General features: G+C 48.7%; 4 protein-coding genes across 9 annotated transcripts in view; 3 read left to right on the top strand and 1 right to left on the bottom strand.

Annotated features, from left to right (window-relative positions):
- shn (schnurri) overlaps positions 1-9,684 on the top strand; it is a 38,069-nt gene extending 28,385 nt beyond the window's left edge. For 3 of the 4 annotated variants that reach the window (XM_017250615.3, XM_017250617.3, XM_043211000.2), the window contains 6 exons: positions 592-2,078; positions 2,136-2,870; positions 2,935-3,042; positions 3,109-6,173; positions 6,243-6,469; positions 6,529-9,684. In XM_017250615.3, coding sequence (XP_017106104.2) covers positions 592-2,078; positions 2,136-2,870; positions 2,935-3,042; positions 3,109-6,173; positions 6,243-6,469; positions 6,529-8,534 — 7,628 coding nt within the window. In that variant the 3' untranslated portion in view covers positions 8,535-9,684. The remainder of the gene's footprint in view (positions 1-591; positions 2,079-2,135; positions 2,871-2,934; positions 3,043-3,108; positions 6,174-6,242; positions 6,470-6,528) is intronic. The other variant, XM_017250616.3, reaches the window with a different exon arrangement.
- On the bottom strand, positions 9,668-11,885 carry LOC108131788 (phospholipid scramblase 3). Of its 2 annotated transcripts, none has more exons than XM_017250845.3 (5): positions 11,738-11,885; positions 10,454-10,630; positions 9,999-10,390; positions 9,798-9,941; positions 9,668-9,738 (listed from the first exon to the last, which is right to left on the bottom strand). In XM_017250845.3, the coding sequence occupies exons 1-5, from the start codon at positions 11,820-11,822 to the stop codon at positions 9,709-9,711; spliced, it is 828 nt and encodes a 275-aa protein (XP_017106334.2). In that variant the 5' UTR covers positions 11,823-11,885; the 3' UTR covers positions 9,668-9,708. The 2 variants fall into 2 exon arrangements, with proteins under 2 accessions (XP_017106334.2, XP_070135095.1); XM_070278994.1 differs by lacking the exon at positions 11,738-11,885 and adding an exon at positions 10,810-11,000.
- A 328-nt stretch (positions 11,886-12,213) lies between these two features.
- Positions 12,214-15,014, top strand: Syx6 (Syntaxin 6). 2 transcript variants are annotated; one of them, XM_070278993.1, is made up of 4 exons: positions 12,214-12,365; positions 13,165-13,322; positions 13,599-14,312; positions 14,456-15,014. In XM_070278993.1, exons 3-4 carry the CDS (start codon positions 13,697-13,699, stop codon positions 14,530-14,532), a joined length of 693 nt encoding a protein of 230 aa, XP_070135094.1. In that variant the 5' UTR covers positions 12,214-12,365; positions 13,165-13,322; positions 13,599-13,696; the 3' UTR covers positions 14,533-15,014. The 2 variants fall into 2 exon arrangements, with proteins under 2 accessions (XP_070135094.1, XP_017106333.1); XM_017250844.3 differs by lacking the exon at positions 12,214-12,365 and adding an exon at positions 12,473-13,049.
- A 430-nt stretch (positions 15,015-15,444) lies between these two features.
- On the top strand, positions 15,445-18,613 carry LOC108131737 (spermine oxidase). Its single transcript, XM_017250778.3, has 2 exons — positions 15,445-15,611; positions 16,825-18,613. The coding sequence occupies exon 2, from the start codon at positions 16,840-16,842 to the stop codon at positions 18,367-18,369; it is 1,530 nt and encodes a 509-aa protein (XP_017106267.2). The 5' UTR covers positions 15,445-15,611; positions 16,825-16,839; the 3' UTR covers positions 18,370-18,613.
- Positions 18,614-18,649: the final 36 nt, after the last annotated feature.

Genomic DNA, 18,649 nt, shown 5'->3' on the forward strand with positions numbered 1-18,649 from the left:
GTTATGTGAGGCACTGTCCTCACTTACTGATACTGATAAGGTCCAGTGACAACAGTCATTACACTTCACTTGTCATTTCTTTTGGATTTTTTTTTGTTGCCTGTCTGGCGTTTGTGGCAACAGGTGGGGCTTAACCCCAAACTGAGTCAAGTTTTGCTTGCGAATTCGAAATAGAAAGTTGATAAAAGATTTAAGCTTTTAAATATTTTTGCTATCAGGGCTGACACGTTTGGAGGGTTCAGGAGTTTGGACTGAGGAGGGAGGTTTGCCGAGCAAATGTCATGGGAAAGCCAGGTCATAAAAGCAAGTGCCTTTCAATTATTTACAAATAAAAAGGGCTATAGGGTTTTATTAGCGGAAAGTTAATATTTAATTGGATCGAAATGGAACCAAAATCGAACGGGAGGCCTTACTTAGTAAGTTAGTTTCGGTAATACGTGTTGGTTGTTTGATTTTCAACCAGATTTGTGCAGAAATCTCTAAATAGGTTCATCGTGAACTCACCAATTAGCATAAGCATTTAAATTTAATTATATAAACATTATAAATGTGTGGAATTAATTTTTTGGAATTTGATTTCTTTCGCTTCAGATGAACCGCCAGCGGATACGTCACAGGATAATCAATTTGATAATAATATGGAAAATGCAACAACCACAACGGCCAAGCATTACAAGACCACAGGAAAACAGTACAAGACCAATAAGGTGAACAGCACGCGACGTGCCACAGCGGCAGCAGCAGCAGCAGCGGCAGCATCAGCAGCAGCAACAGCAGCCACCAGTACGCCGGCAACCAAGAAGCAGACATATCGGGAAACTGCAACCACAACCACTCAGAGAACAGCCACTAGCAAGGCTAACAGAGCAGCTAGCACAGCCACAGTTGCCACAGAGGCAGCAACAGTAGCAGCAGCAACACCATCAGCAGTAGCAGCAACAGTTGCCGATGTTGCATGTAGCAAGCCCAGTACCAGCACCCGCGATAAGCTGAGCGAATTGCCACTACCAGCTGCCGACAACACAAAAAACAACAACAACAACAATAATAATAATAACAACAAAAATCATAATAATAATAATAACAACAACAACCACCACAGTGATAATAGTATTAGTGAGAATAATTATGAGTTTAAGAGTTGTAGAGATAAAGCAAGTCTAAGTGATAGCAAAATGACGCTACAGCAGATGGCAGCCGTCAGCAGCAACAAGGAGCCAGTGGCTCCAAATAGCAGCAGCAGCCACACCACCACCGCAGCAGCGGCAGCAGCAGCAGCAGTAACTGCCACGCCCACCGATGAAGCCGCCTTCGGAGAGTGCTCAAACATATCGCGATATTTGCACAAGAAATTCAAGCGACTGGCCAGCACCACCGAGGTGGAGAACGCCAACGGTAATGGCACTCTGTCTGGGGATGCCGGCCGCACCACATCGCTGTCCTCAAATAGCTCACTTTCGCCTCCGCCACCGCCACCGACAATGGTCGCCAATGGTCATCACTTGACCCAACAGCCGTCGGCTGCGCAGCCAGTGCCGCTGTCGACGCAGCAACATGACTTTAGTGCCAACTTTGTAAATAGCAATCATGTCAATGCCATCGGCCAGGCGGAGGAGAGCCAGAAGCCAGTGCCCAGAACGCGAACGCCGCTAACCAACAGCAACAGTAACAGCAATAGCAACAGCAACTATGCGGCAAATGCCACACTGTCGCCGGCAACATTCGCTCAGCACCAGCAGTTGACGCAGCCAACGGCACCGGCTGGCGGAGGAGGAGTGCCAGGTGGAGGAGGAGGCGGTACTCCCGCTGGTGAGAAGGCCGGACGTTATGTCTGTCCGTATTGTAGTTTGATTTGTGCCAAGCCCTCGGTGCTGGAGAAGCACATTAGGGCCCATACCAACGAGCGACCTTATCCCTGCGATCCCTGCGGCATTGCCTTCAAAACAAAGAGCAACCTCTACAAGCACTGCCGCTCCAGGTCGCATGCGGCCAGAGCCAGGGGCTTGGAGGTGCCGCCAGATGCGGATGATGGTCTGTCCGACCAGGATGCCGAGCTGAGCAATAGTAGTTCCGAGTTGGTGAGTAGACGCAGTTCCTCCGACCATATAGACAACTAATCCTCCATTTTTTTGCAGCCAAGTCGCGCTGGATCGCCATATGACGAGCCCATGAGCTCACCCACACCCTCACCCTCCACACTGTCGGCGGCGAAGAGCGCCTACATCCAGCAGCCGTCACTCCCGCAGCACATGCAACAACTGCCGCTGGGTTCCCCGGCCGCGGGGACACTACCGCCCGCCACGGCGGACAACCTGCACTCGGCCACTGCCCAGCACCGCCAGTCGGTTGACTACAAGCCATACAAACCCAAGTTCCACAATGCCTCGCTGTACGCTCCCGGGAGCAGCAAGGATCAGCAGCAGTTGCACTTGGTGCAGCAGCAGCAGCAACAACAACAGCAACAGCAGCTGGTCCAACAGAAGCTGTTGACGCAACTGCCGCTGGTGCAGCAGCCATCGCTGACACATCCCACGCTCTCGCCCAGCACCCAGATGAAGATGAAGAACCACATCAACTCCCACCAGATGCAGTTGCAGCTGCAGCAGCAGTTGCACGCTCAGCAATCGCTGCTGGTCGGCCTGCCGCCGGTTCCCCCAGCCGGGGTCTACTATCTGGGCCAGCCACCCTACTATAATCAGGATCCCACCGCGGCTGCGATCCATCAGCAGCTAGTCATCCAGCAACTGCAACTGCAGCAGCACATCCACCTGGCACAGCAGCAGCAGCAACAGCAACAGCAGCAGCAACACTCGCCGCTGGTTAAGGCTCCTCCGCCAATGGTACAGCCACCCAGTGTCGCCCCTCAGCAGGTGAGTCGGTTGATTCAAATTATATGCAAATATAATAAATAATTCAAATCTTAAATACCTGCAGCTGGTGCGGACCAACAGTCAGGTTTCCAACGTAACCCCAGCACCAGCCACACCCTCGCCCGCCACAAACCTGAGCAGCTTTGCCAGCTCCAGCGGGGGCATGCAAGTGGTAAGTTTTTCAGAAAATATTCTCCGAGATCTGGGTCTGTTAATTATCACTCTTCACTTCATACAGAATGTGGCCAAAGTTCAGGAGCACATATCGAAGCTGATCTCGCACAACGAGGCCATTGTGGAGAACAAAGACATACTGCTGCAGAAGAAGTATCCCAAGCAGCTCAACCGATCCCGCAGCTTCAACAACGCCAACGCCAATAGTGCGTCACAACACGCCGGAAATCCAACCACCCAGCTGGCGAGCAGCAATCACATCAGTGCCCAGATGCCGGAGCGGGAGGCCAAAGTCAACCTGGCCCAGGCCATAGTCCAGAAGCAGCAACAGCAACAGCAACAGCAACTGCAGCAACAACAGCAGCAGCAGCAACTGCAGCAACAGGAGGAGCATCTGCAGCAACAGAGACAGTATCAGATGTACTTGCAACACCAGGAGCAGCAACAACAGCAACAGCAGCTGGAACCTCCTAATGGGTTGGTCAAGAGGAACAATTACAAGCCAGCTCCGTCGATTGCCACGCCAGTGAAGCAGCAGCCCCATCTGCCACCTCCGCCCTCACCCCTGCCCATGCAAACGATGCAGTATCGTCAGGATCCCGCCACTCCGGTGGCCAAGATGGACCAACAGGCGATGGGTGGGCATGTGATGCCCTTGAACCTGTCTGCGAAACCAAAGCCCGCTGTAGTTAGCCTGCCGGTCAGTTCCATAGCCACCAGTACGGCGGCACCGACGCCCACGAGCTCCACGGCTCCGGCGGCCAGCGGCTCGAAAACTGCCCCACCCACTGCCCAGCCGAACAACTCAATCATCAAGAACCTGCTGCTGAACGCCCGAGGACTGGCCGTGCCCATTGGAGAGGGTGACGACGCCGTCTACTCGTGTCCCATATGCGCCAATGAGTTCCGCAGTGCGGACGAGCTGAAGCAGCACAACAGCACCTATTGCCAGGATGCGAGCTCCAGTGCGCCGATGAGTCCGGCCTCCTCGCCCTTCCGCTCCAACTCGATCTCGCTCAGCCTGCCGGAACTGAAGAACCACATCGTCAACTCCAAGAACCCCCTGTCGCTGGCCAAGCTGGCCTGGTGTCAGCTGAAGACCAAGAGAAGCTGCCTAGTCCTCAATCGCCTGAATGCAGCCCAGACCCACGCGAGGACATCCACGGTGACAGCTCCGACAGCCACTCCTCCGGCAACTGTTCCTGCTGCTGCTAGCTCCTCCAGTGTGGCTCCTTCTCCTTCAAGTGCTCCAGCAGCTCAGCCCATAGTAGCTCCCACAGCCATCGAGGCTCTGCGCTTTGTGGATGCCCCACTGCCGTCGCCAGGACCGCTCCTTGGAAAAACCCCACTGGTTGACTATGCCCAGCAGAACACGCCCCGCAAGGCCCAGGACTCCGTTGTGATTACGAAAATGCACGAGGATCGGCAGTTCCCCGTGGACATGGACGCTCAGCCGGCCAAGCGAGTCAAGACCAGCGATGTCGTGATCGTTCCCTCCCAGACTCAGCCTCAGGTCTTCACCTTTCCGTTCAGCAGTGTTTCCGAACCGCAATCCAGCAAGGAGGAGCGTCTGCGGAGACTGACTTCCTCTGGAGGCACCATGATTCCCATATCGGAGTGCCCCGAGCTGGAGAAGAGTCCCAGGGTGATACGCACATCGCTGCTGTCGGGTGGAAGCTTCCTGGAAGTCGGAAGCGCCTCCAAGGTCAGCGAGCCTGGATCGGCCAAGGACCGAAAGCTACTACCGTTGCCCGGAGGCCTCTCCACGGGCGCCCAGCACTTTCAGTTCCCGCCCATCAACTCTATCACTGCCTTCAACCCCCTGACTCTGCCGCAGATGGGTGGTGGCGACAAGGCTACTCCAAGCACACCGATACCCTACGTGCCTGGAATCCCAGGACCTGGTAGCCTAACGCCTCAGTTGCCTCTGCTCCCGCCGCCGCCGCAACAGTTGCAGTTGCCAGTGCCCACTGGCCGGGGACGCAGTCCCAACCGGAAGCAGCCCAGCCCGCTCTTGATGGCCGGCGCAGCTGCTGGCGAACTGAAGGCGCTGTCTCCGTTCGGCGGAGTCCAGAATCTGCCCAGTGAGTTCAGCCGCCTGCCGCCCACTCCCGCCCAGCGCCAGGCCCTCCAATGGAACAGCAAGGAGGCCAACAAGAAGGCTCCGTTCAACTTCCTGCGAATGGCCGACAACGTAAAGGTCGCCGAGCCGGAGGTTCGCCACTTCAACCTGGACAACGTGATTGCCGGCAAGCAGCAGCAGGAGGTGCCTCTAACGCCCCTGCACGTGGACACGCCCAATGGAGTGGCCAGCGAGGAGGCCAATGCCCCGTCCGCCTCCAGTTCCTCCGCCAAGTCGAAGTTCCTACGACCCACTAGTCTGCCTCTTAAGCCGGGAACCTTTACCCCGAAACGCCATCACGGAATCACTCCCACGGCCAACACCCTGCCCCTCATCTCGCCCGAGACCCCGAGGCCATCCAAGTCCTGCGTGCAGCTGTATCTGAATGGGCACGCCTACACCTACCTGGGCCTGAAGTGCAGCACCAAGATGTTCTACTGCACGGTGAACTGCCCGCAGCCCTCGTACGTGGCCGGCATGCACAAGCTGTCGATGTACAGCGTGTGGCAGGTGTGCGAGGAGAACCAGCCGCATCCTCTGGGCTTCAAGCTGAAGCAGGTGATGGCCCTATACGACTCCCGCCAGAGGATGTTGGGCAACGTGAGCACCACTGCGATGGCTGGAACTGGGAAACTGAGCTACGGCCTGGTCTCGTCCCAGCAGATCGTGTGCTCGCCCTCGACGAATGCCAGCAGCAGTGCCTTCTACCAGGCCCAGCAGAAGTCGGCGCCCGCCGTCCAGGTGGCCGCACTCAGCGAGGCGAACGTGGCGGCCAAGGCGGCTAACGATGAGGCGCAGGCCAAGAAGCTGGAGACCAGCCCCTCCGGCCAGCCGCTGGTGGGCGGATACGAGTCGCACGAGGACTACACCTACATCCGGGGACGCGGACGTGGCAGGTATGTCTGCTCCGAGTGCGGCATTCGCTGCAAAAAGCCTTCCATGTTGAAGAAACACATTCGTACTCATACGGATGTGAGGCCTTTTACATGCAGCAACTGCAATTTCAGGTGAGAATCTGAATTGGAATCCTGGTTTCATCTAGAAGGATCTAACGCTTCCCTTTTCCTCCATTGCAGCTTCAAGACCAAGGGTAACCTGACCAAGCACATGCAGTCCAAGACGCACTTCAAGAAGTGCATGGAACTGGGCATCAATCCAGGACCCATGCCCGCCGATGGCGAGTTCCTGGACGTGGACATGGACTTTGATCAGCAGTCGTCCACTTCGGCCGGAGGTCGCACCTCCTCGATGGCCGGGGAGTCCGATTCCGATGACTTCACCGACAACGAATCGGAAAGTAGTGGTAAGTGAACATCAATAATGCTATCGGGAAGGATTAACTAAGAAACCTCCTCTTTCCAGACACGGATGAGTCGAAATCGCGCCTGAAGGAGCACGAGGCAGCCAGATGCCTGCTGTCGCTCTCCATGACGCCGCCCATTCCGCAAAGTGTCTCTCCTTATCCGCAACTGCAGGATACCCCTGTTCCGGCCGCCAGTCCGGCCAACAGTATTGGATCTTCGGGATCGCTGCCGAAGCGATTGGTGTGCTCCTTCACCTCCCCGAAGCCTCCCTTTGACTATCAGAAGCAGGAACAGTATTACTCCAATCCGGAGGAGTCCAAGCCGAAGCGAAGCGTGGCCAGCGAGGAGAGCGCTCCCATGGATCTCACCAAGCCGCGTAGCTCCGCGTCGGCCATCTCGCCCCTGCCGCTGGTGCCGCCAGTGCAGGATTTGCCCAAGTCGCAGGCCCAGCAGATGCGTGAAGTAATCTTCGGCAGCTCGGGCAACGAGAGCGGCTTCATGAAGACCCTGATTTCGGTGTCGGACAAGGTGCGCATCTCGGCCGAGATGGAGGAGCAGGCCAAGCTGGGGGCTGAGGGCGAGGACGTTCTGCTGCAGACGTACATCAAGGAGCAGGCGCTCCACCACGCCAAGATGAAGCAGAGCCAGTTCAGCCGCAGCTACTTGATCAACACCCTGTTCTCCACGGCGGCGCCGGTGATGAGCAGCAGTGCCAACCTACTGACCACCACCAGCAGGCCAGTCATGAGCATCAACGAGGTGCCCAGCATCGAAGTGCACGAGGTGAAGACGCCGGACGAGGTGCCCGCTGTAGCTCCTGCTATTCCGGCTCCAGCCTCAGCCCCTCCCACCTCAACGATCACTCCCGTGTCCCTCGCTTCTCAAGAGGAAGGCGAGGAGAGCGACCACGAGAAGTCCAAGGTGGAGCGTCACAATGCAAACCTGCCCGCCGCAGTGCAACAGCCGGATGTCAATGATTTCAGCGGAGTACTCAGCGGCCCATCCTTGGCCACATCAGCACCTCCAGCCTCCGTGGCTACGTCCACTCCAGCACCTGTGGCCACCTCCAGCACAGCCACCACTCCCAGCGTGTCGTCTCAGCCCACGCAGCGCACTGTAATTGTGGGCGAGGATGGATTCAAGAACTCCACGCCCAGCAGCAAGAGCAGCGACCTCCAGGCGGGTCCCTATGCCCGCGGAATGCCACCCGCTCCTCCGCCAATCGCAGCCGACGCCCGGCCCACTTGCACCATCTGCTCGAAGACGTTCCAGCGGCAGCACCAGCTCACCCTCCACATGAACATCCACTACATGGAGCGCAAGTTCAAGTGCGAGCCGTGCAGCATCTCCTTCCGCACCCAGGGCCATCTGCAGAAGCACGAGCGGTCCGAGGCGCACAAGAACAAGGTGATGATGACCTCGACATTCGGAGTACCCACCACCTCCAATCCGCGTCCTTTCGAGTGCACCGACTGCAAGATCGCCTTCCGCATCCACGGGCATCTGGCCAAGCATCTGCGCTCCAAGACCCATGTCCAGAAGCTGGAGTGCCTGCAGAAGTTGCCATTCGGAACCTATGCGGAGATCGAACGGGCTGGCATCAGTCTCACCGAGATCGACACCAGCGACTGCGAAAACTCGCTGATTTCCTTGAAGCTACTGGCCCAGAAGCTGCTGGAGAAGGATCCCAACAAGCTGAGTGGCTACACCACCCCCTCGGGAATGATGCAGCTGGCCCAGGACGGCACTGGCCCCACCTCGCAGGATAGTGCCTCCGAGGATGGCTTCAGTGCGGCCATAGCCTCGGCCATTGCATCCCTGGACAACGACAGTGCTGGAAACACACCGAAGCGTGCCAGCTCCATGTCCGAGGACGAGACAGTGACTAATGGCCTGAACCACAATCTGAAGCGACGCTTGCCGGGAAGCTTCAGCAGTACCGGCGAGGAGAGCGATAATCCGGCAGAGGGCACTGGCGAGAAGAGGGCGCGATCCGGACAAGAGTTGCCGGTTCCGGTGCCTGTGGCTGTTCCGGTGGCCGCCTCAGCGGCAGCCAGCAACTGACAGTACATGTACATGCTCCAGCCCAGCTGAGGGTATCAGTTCCCAGCCCTGCCAACAAGCCGAGGAGCGACCAAACCACCTCCAACGAGCGCATATCAAATGTCTAAGCATATCGCATTTGGGCACACACACAACTTACTCTAGAGCTAGCCACTAAGAACCACCTCTCATCGATTAAAAACTGGGCTAATCGCGGATTCTAATCAGACGATAGGAGAGCCCGATAAGCGAGCTATTCCAGTGTAGAACCTTTTTTGGGGGAACAGATCCCCCACCATCCCCATAGCAGAATCGATCTTTCGATCTGCATCTTAAGTATTTAGTCTAAGGAGTCGTCATCAGATCGGATCCGATAGTAGCTGTAGGCTGATATGTAGGCATTAACTCCTGAAGTGCTGTGAGTCTATCTACAAAATGTAAAAAGCCAGAGAGAAAGAGAGAGATCGGAGAAGTGTATAATTTATAAGGCCAAGCCCCGTAAACCACACCACTCCTCACCACTCACTGAGTATATTAGTTTTCCAAGTCGATCCAATCCGAAATCAAATCCTCGGCAAATCACGTAGTTCTTCCTTATTTCAAATTGTTATCACACCTAAGCCTCCCGGCCCGCCTTCTCGGGTGAATGGGTCATACGATATCTATAATGTATATAACATTGTATACCCCTATAGTTTTGTTTTAATTTTTTAGAACGACGAGACCACGAGACTCATTTAATTGTTTGTTTTAATTTTGTATTTGGCAGAAGCGAAACGAAATGATGAAGAATAGCTAAGTGTAAATAATCAATATGTTGTCATATATGCATTAAGCGGTAGGTTAGAAACAAAAAACTAAACTAAACAAAAAAATATTAAAAAATAAAAACTACACAAAGTTGATAGAAATAATTGAAAATTATTGTACAAACTGCTGTGGCAAGAGTCATGGCAAAGTATATATATATATATATACACATAGATATATTATCTACATATATATATTTGAATGTATGCATGTGGTTAAACAACAAAAAATGAAGTGATCTATTACATTATTGTAAAATATATCAGAAAACTGAAATAAAAAAAAAAAACAACACAAAACAAACATGAAAACTTATACAAAAAAATGACAAAAAAATAAAGAAATCAATGTGAATATACAAGATTTATTTGTGGGTTTTTTTTCATTAAAAGCGTGTTTGGAAGTAAAGATATTCCTGAAAAAAGAGGATATCATATCAGAGGAGGAGATCTTCCAGTGTTTAGGACTACTTACCAGCAAAAAGGCAGAACCCAAGATTAGGGCCCTCTCCTTGGCTGTTAACTTGGTATCACTAAAGTAGATATTTGTCGTATACTGAGACTTGCTGGTCATCCATTTGTGGTCGATGGAAGCCCTCATATTCCCACCAGAATTGATCTGTAAAATATTTAAAAAACTTGAATAACATCTCTTAAATAAAAATCAAGAGCTCACCTTAAAATAACTATCCCTCGGCAGGCAAAAGCAACAGAAACCTGAGTTGGGAGGACCTTCTACACAAAATACTGGCTGTCCGGTGTTTCCATCCTCGATGAAGAACTCTGGCTGCATGAAAGTGGGCGATTGGACTACTCGGCCCAGGACATTGCCCGGTGGAATCCAGATCTCCAGGCTCTTTGGCTGACAGCAGAATGATCCCATGGCTAGCTTTTTGCGAAAGACTAGAGCTTCCTGGTGGGTTTTGTCCAGCAGATGCATTTGAAATGGTCGTCCAGAGCCCCAAATCAGACGATTCTTTTCTGTAGAACTTTCGCTGGCCGCGAAGATGGCATCTCCCAAAGGTGATCGCACCACATATCGATTCTCCGAAGAAACCCCAGTCAGTGCTGAATAAAATAATAGATTTTAATTAAGGATTAAGATTTTATTTCCTATAAGGACCCACTTACCTTCATTTAGTTCGAAAGTCTGTTCAATGTGCACTGAGGGAAGGTCCGCCAGGCAGTCGTATCCTGCTAAAGGGATAAAGGTCCTGCTGCCCGTGACAGTGGCTATGGGAACTGGCAGGGGAATACGAGGAGCTTCCGGTCTTGGTTGTGAAGTAATACTTATGTGCGAATCAAAAACTGAAAAGAATTTAGAGAAAAGAGGGAATTATTTATAAAATCCTAAGGTTGTTGAACTTAAAAGGTGATTTATGCTATAAGAATCCCTACTGGTCTGTTGTCTATTTAATTAATCATTTGAAAAAAAGTTCAAAGTTTAAAAATATATATTTTACGATTTATTGAATTAGTTCCATCACCTATTTTTATGGAGTTTCCACGAAAACCGATCGTAAAGCTTGATTTCGATAAGTTCTTGTGTACGAGAGTACGTATAGTAATGTCTATATGAATCGAACCTATAGGTCCAAACAAAGGCACTTCAGGCGGCGGGGACCACAACAAAACACTAGCCGATAAGATATAGCCGACCTGACAATTTACACTCGGGAAAATAACTCAGTATTTTTTGTAACATTAACAATTTTGTATAATTATAGTTGAAAAGAAAAACAAAACAGCAAATAATTTGTAAAAATTCCAGAGCTAGTCGGGTGCATAAAATCCTCCTTCCTGTCGACTATAAACCTCCAATGTGTCGCCATTTTTTATACGATTATTTTTTGGTGTGTCGTTGTAGTCAATTGGAATTCCATTAAATAAAAACTTGGTCCTTTGTATATTTTTGTTGGTTTTGTCGCAGTATGCTTTCATCACTCTTATCAATGGGGTATTGTTACATATCCGAAATTTTGTTGTGGTGTTTTGTTGATCAAGGACCATAACGACTATATGCTCATTTGCTCGACGACTATTGCCATCAGACTCGGAATCAGAATTAGACATTGTTTCGATAAAATATATTTTTTTACGTCTCAGATAATATATATTTTTTGTACATATACTTGAAAGTCGAAAGTTGTTTTGAGGATGACTCTAGCCGACGTACATTTGTTAAGAATATAATTCCATGACTTGCTTGAATTCTAAGGACTTTTTTAATTTTTGTGTATATTTTTGTAGCTTATAAAATTAATATTTTTCCCTGTGTATTTATGTCGAACTATGACACACTCCCAGCCAATATAAATTAATCCAGTGCATTGCTTATCAGTTGGTAACAGGTTTGTTACCAATGTCCACGGATGAATCACACAATGTTTTCATTATTTTAAATAATATTGTTACCTCTTGGCTCTGTGGGACTTGGCTGCTGGGCCACGCGAATTTCGCTATCGTATTGCAAAGTCCGCACCGCATCGTTTTGCAACATTTTGCAAGCACTTTTCAAACTCTTTTGACGGAGGCGGCCAAAATAAAACGGTCAAAACTTTGGTGTGACAGTGCTTAAGATCTAAAATAATACCAAACTTCTATATAATTTTTAAAAAGTTCAAAAAGGATCAAGATACATTGTAAGATTGAAAATCGTTAATAATAAACGACTATAAAACCTTATTTATGTTAAAACCTTCTTTATTTTGGTTTTAAAGAAAAAAGCTGAATATTTTATTTCTTTTTAAATACAATAACAGTATCTTTTCAAATCCAAAAATAAAGTTTTTGAAACTAGAGTTGCCAGACATTTAAAGCCTTAATAACGGTTTAGTACTAGAATCTGGTATATTTCTCATCTAGTATATTCCTTGAAGCAGTAGTATATTTCCCAAAAAGGCGTTAGCCCAAAAACCACCTGACTGTTGTGGCAGAAAATCAGCAGATAATAACAAATAAATAAAAATAAACAAAAACATAGTTTATTAAAAAATACAAGTAAGCCACCTTGATAGCTAAATGACGTTTAATCCAGCAAAAGGTAAGACATAAAAAAGAACAGGTGAAAATAATCAAAAAACAAGCCTCTGGTATTCTGGCCAACATTTGTTGTTGCGGAATTGCTTTGCCAAAATTTAGGGTTTGTTTTGTGGTTTCCAAGGGTTTCCAAGGAAATCGGGGAATGTGCGCAGACGCCAGAGCGGCGTAAACAAATGCCAATGCTTGGGGTCTTCGCCTCCGGAGCGGAGCGCCAATTGCGACAGTGCTCTCTGGGCCATCGGCGGAATCAGTAGAATCTGCGGGAATCCACGGAATCCGAGGAGGCAATCGGGAGATAAGCGGCAGGCGGCACAAGTGCAATAATCAATAAACGTGCTGTTCAAACTTCGCTGTCAGGCCAAAAGATAAAAAACCCCAGTTGATTGTGAAATTCCTGCTAAAATACATCAAAACCGTGTGCCACCTCCTGTTTTTCTTGTCTACTGATTCCATAATAATCCCCCATTTGGCTTTGGTTTTCCACTTGCATTTTCCACTCGCATCCCCCACAACATTTTTTTGGGGGTAGTTTTCCCCCGTGTCGTCTGCGGTGGCGGAAAAAATCCATGAAAATAGCAACGCAACGCTTGTTGGTGAAAACGAGCTGAAGGGAGTGTTAATTTCCATTTCTGCGAAGAAGACAGCACGGCATGTCTCTGGAGGATCCCTTTTTCGGAGTCAAGGAGTAGGTTCCATCCTTTTGTTGGTCCTATTTGAACATGCAATTTCCCTTTGACAGTTCCCCCACCTGAGCCTTTGTTTTTCCTTTCATTTGGTGTTTTTTTTTTTTTTTCTTACAGCGAGGTATTCAAAGCTCTGAACAAAACCCGCGGCCTCTACCTACGTTGGCGGGAGTTGGGCGAGAGCGGAGGCGCCGAGGTTGAATGGACCACCACCGAGCTGCGTAACTCGCTCCGGAGCATCGAGTGGGATCTCGAGGACCTCGAGGACACTATCAATATCCTTTTACAAGCAATCATCACCGTCGTCTATTGAAAAATCAATTCATTGCCCGGTACTCAAAGTAGTGGTAGGGAAAATAGTATTTCAGGAAAGTATATTCAGGAAAAGATTTAAAAACCTTTAGAAAAATATCTTTTAAAATCGTATTTCTTGAAATACTTACTCTAGAATGTTGAGTACCGGTTATCATATACTTTTATTTTAATATACATTAATCTACTATCCATTATGAAAGGTTTCCACCTTAACCCTTAACCTTTTCGATTAATACGCATCGTTGAAAAGAATCCGAGCAAATTTCGGATCGATAACCGTGAACTTTCCAGCCGGCGCCACTTCATCGACAACACTCGCGATGAGGTCAAGCAGATGAAGGATAAGATGAGCCTGAACCGGAGCCGGGACAGAGACATCACAGCACACCAGCCACTCCTCGACAACGAGCGTCACAGCCCGAATCACAACCACTCCATTGCCATCACCAGCTTGAACTCCAACTCGAACGAGTACCACCAGCATCCGCACAACGATCGTACCTACCTGGTGGAGTGTCCCAGCGGCCTAAACGGCAACTCGCTGATCAACAGTGGCAGCCAGGCAGTGGCAAATACCATAGCAGGCACCATGTCAGCAGCGGCAGCAGCAGCTTCCCGCCACAGCGGCACCAAGTACTCCAAGCTGGAGAATGCTCTCGACAGTCCCAGTCACTACGGGCAGTCGCATCACGGCGGTCTGGACAGTCCCAGCCATAGATATGTTGGCGAAACGGTATCTATACAACAGAGGATGATCCAGGGCCAGGATGAGCAGCTGGACATGATCAGCGATTCTATTGGAACGCTGAAGACGGTCTCACGGCAGATTGGTGTGGAGCTGGATGAGCAGGCGGTGATGCTGGACGATTTCGGAAACGAGTTCGATACTACGGAATCCAAGCTGGACACGACCATGAAGAAAGTTGCCAAAGTGTTGCACATGAATAATGGTGATTATGAAATATTATTTAATAGGAAGATAGTTTCTAAAAATAAATACGATTCTTGTGATCAGTATTTGCTTTTGAAGAAATCTTCCATCTAACAACTATTTAAATCGAGTTACTAACTTAAGTATTTCATTCCTCAACAGATAAACGACAGTGGGCCGCCATTCTCATCTTATCCGGGCTGTTATTGTTTGTGATAATTTTGTTTATTGTTTTGTAATTACAATCGTTTCATTTCCAAATCGGATATACATATATTTAGTGTAAATTAGACTAATTTAAAACTTGGCTTAATTTAAAATTCAGGTTCTTTAAAGCAAATTTAATTTATTGTTTTGTTTTTTAAACATTTTATCAAAGTATTCCAAGTAAACTCCTTGCTGTATATACACGTATAATAACAAAAAAAAAAAGGATGAAAAGATGATCATGTTAAGTCAAATGTAGGCGGGTAATAAATGATAACCATTAACCTTATATACCAAGTGCTCCGGTCTTATGTAATTCCCGATTTGGCCAAAGGATACTGCAACTGACCTGTACATACATCGAACAAGATGAATATATCTACAAAAGGACCTACCAATATCAAACGAGTTATTTAACGAAGAGTCTTAGGAAATTCCTTTAACAAAGTCTAGCAAAACATGTATGCAGTTGAGTAAATATACTATATATAAAATATATATATAAATGTATGAATCATTTGAACCTAAAAAACAAAAGTTTTTAAAGGGTGCCCCGAGGAATGCCTAATTAGTGCACAGAGAGAAAATTGTATCTATTTCTATATATATTTTTTGATAGCCTTTACTTATGGTGCTTTTATTAAAGGCCATTGAAAGCTATTATTTATTTTTTTTCTCTGTGCACTTGGGCAAGGGTCTTACCACTCATCTCACTCAACCCACCACCCCAAAACCCACTCACTCAGCTGTGATGGGGGCTTTTTGGGGAAAGCTTTTCAGAAGCTTACAGTCTGCGCAGAGCGCACTGAGGCGTAGCCTGGGGGATACAACGTAAATGCTCCACCACATAACCCCCCTTTGGTATTCTGGACTACGACTCTGGTTGCAGCATAAGCACACAGGCTGGGTAGCAGCACGTTTCCATGTGATGTTTTTGGTTTTAGGCTTTCAGTTTTGTTTGATTTTTCGCCGACATCGCCGATTTTCCGTCAAATCAGGAGATTTTCTCCCAAAAAAAAAAAACAAAATAAACAGGAAACTGTAGTCCAGTAGAAATGTTTTATTTTAATAAATAAATATTGGCCAATCGAGTTTAGAAATAATAGTTTTGGTGAGTCTTGAGAGTGTAATGAAGTGAACAAACATATCCCCATAACCAGCACCCTCATATTAAATTTTTTTCTTTTATTTTTGTTTGGGTCTGTCTGTGGCAGAAAACCTTGAATATTTTTGGCCAAATATAAAATCAATGCTGTGCTCTCTCTTCCGTTGGTGAAAGGCAGCTGACATAGCCCCCTTATCCAATTTAGAACGCGGATTTCCAGGTAACTCCAGGTGGGGTGCCCTCCGTTCAACAACAAAAAACCAGCTGGTCCGGTTGGTCAGACACTCCTTCTGGCTTTAACTATTGCTCCTGCTCCCCCCCGGTTCAGTTTCCCCCCTTAATTTTTCTATGCCACCGAAGGCTATTAATAAATTCATGTGGCGAGAAGCAGCCGAACACAGATTTCTATACACACATGTGTGTTTTCCTTAGGCGGAAAGTGTTGCTTTTCTTGGCTGCCTGACTGGCCGGCAGTGGGGGGAGCTTTTTCGAGACTCTTATCAAAGTCCGAGTGGCGCGCAAGAATTCGTTATCGAAACAGATGTTGGCCGAACAGGCCGTTAATTTTTAATCAAAAAAACTAGTCAAATGATGAGGCTCAAGTGCCTGGAATTGCACTTTACAATCATCTAAATGCTGGCTTGGCACTGAAAAAAATCTAGAGTTAACCCTTCTTTATGGCCAAATAATATTAAAAAAGATCTTCAAGTCGAAAATATTGCCACATCTTTAATAATATACATATATTTTCTTTGTTTTCCTTAGCATTCGATTGTCTATAATATGTTTTGCTTAATTATTTGCCAAAAATTGTACTGTTCTCAAAATATTGAGATTCTCAAAAGTGAAAGTGAAAAATTTCGTAGTATTTGTTTTTGAAAACAAACAAATGTTTTTTTTTAAATGACACAAATATTAATGAGTTTAGTACGATGTATAGAAGCTATAGCTATTGATTTTTAAACAATACTTGTTTGTTTTTCCAAATAAACAAGTCTTTTGAATAAACAAATATTTTTATTAAGAACTTTCCTTACTTTTAAGATACCAAAGAGGGAAAAAACTTTAATAAAACCCACTAGTTTTTTTCACTGTGTAGTCTCAATTTCCAAGCACCCCCACCTCCACCCACATTCGTAGACATTCTGTAAAGTTTCCCGGCATTAAATTTGCTTACCGCCTGTTGCTTTCCCATTTCCCTCCTACTTTCTCAATGCAGATTCAGTTACCCAGAATGAGTGGCGCACAACGGAATCTAGATCGCAAGATCGTTGTCATTGGAGCTGGGGCCTCGGGCGTGGCCTGTGCCACCAAGCTCCTGGAGCTGGGCTTCCAGAATGTGCTCGTCGTGGAGGCGGAGGATCGCCTGGGCGGTCGCATTCATACCATTCCCTTTGGCGACAACGTCATCGATATGGGTGCCCAGTGGTGTCACGGCGAAAGGGACAATATTGTCTACGAGCTGACCCGCAAGCAGGAGGAGGAGTTGCTGGAGTCCACGGGACCGGTGTACGAGAACTACCAGTGCGTGAGATCCAATGGAGAGGTGGTGGCCGACCAGGTGGCCAGCCGGCTGAAGGCGATTGTGGGTGATTCCCTGGTGACCCGGCAGCTGGAGCTGCGACACTGCAGCGGCTCCCTGGGCAGTTATCTGACCAACAAGTTCTACGATACCCTGCGTCGCCCGGAGAACTCCGATATCGACGCCGAGGTGGCCAGGGAATTCTTCGACAATTATCAAAAGTTCGAAAACTCCGTGGAGGCCTCCGATACACTGGAGCAGGTCTCGGGTAGGGGCTACCTAGACTACTGGGAGTGCGAGGGCGACATCCTCCTGAACTGGAAGGATAAGGGCTTTGTGGAGCTGCTAAAACTACTCATGCGATCCCGAGAGCTAAAGGCGGAGTATGGAGTCCTGAAAGAGCGACTTCTGCTCAGCACTAGGGTGCAGAAAATCAACTGGAACCGAAACGATGGACGTGTGGAGCTCCAGCTTAGTAATGGTGACTCCTGCATAGCCGATCACGTAGTGGTCACCGTATCACTTGGTGTCCTCAAGGAGCAACACTGGCGGATGTTCGACCCGCCACTTCCGATCGAGAAACAGCGGGCCATCGATGGTCTGGCCTTTGGGACGGTCAACAAGATATTTGTGGAGTTTCCAGAGGCCTTTTGGCCGGAGGACTGGACAGGATTCACCCTACTCTGGCGAGAGGAGGATCTGGACGACATCAGGGGTACTTCCCGAGCCTGGCTGGAGGATGTGTTTGGCTTCTACAGGGTAAGCTATCAGCCTAGGATCCTGGCAGGTTGGATCATCAACACCAATGGCCGGCACATGGAAACCCTGCCGCTGGACGAGGTCGAGGCTGGCTGCATGTACCTCTTCCGGCGCTTCCTTCAGTGGATCATACCAGACCCCAAACAGTTCAAGACTTCCGCGTGGTATTCGAACGAGAACTTCCGTGGCTCCTACTCCTACCGTTCCATGGAAACGGAGCAACTGGGCACCGGAGCCCGAGAGCTGGCCTACCCTCTGACCGTAGTGGCCACCACGCCGGAACGGGAAAAGGAGCCGGAGGACGAGCTGTGGCAGCAGAGTCGCTGCGATCGACCCATTGTCCAGTTTGCCGGGGAGGCGTCCAGCGAACACTACTACTCCACGGTGCATGGAGCGGTGGAGGCTGGCTGGCGCGAGGCCAGGCGCTTGGCCCAGTTCTACGGACTTAGCGGATCCCGCTCCGGCACCAAGTCGCAACTATAGCCACTATAACTATAACGATACCTGGCTAATCTGTCTTTGTCTTCGCACTAAAAAAAAAAAACAAAACAATCAAGTAAACTGAACAATACATCCTGGATAGACTTCATAAGCATAAGCTAAATTTACGGACCATAGGATATAGGTGACTGGATATGTATCCTTATAGTATATATCTGCGAATGTGTGCGTGTCAATATGTAAACAAGAGTGCTGCCCAATAAAGCTGTGTCCAAGTCTTCTCTAAGTCAATGTCCTGTCTCTGGATAGATCTTTCCCAAGA

This window comes from Drosophila bipectinata, chromosome 2R (assembly GCF_030179905.1).
Source record: "Drosophila bipectinata strain 14024-0381.07 chromosome 2R, DbipHiC1v2, whole genome shotgun sequence".
Classification (NCBI taxonomy): Eukaryota; Metazoa; Arthropoda; class Insecta; order Diptera; family Drosophilidae; genus Drosophila; species Drosophila bipectinata.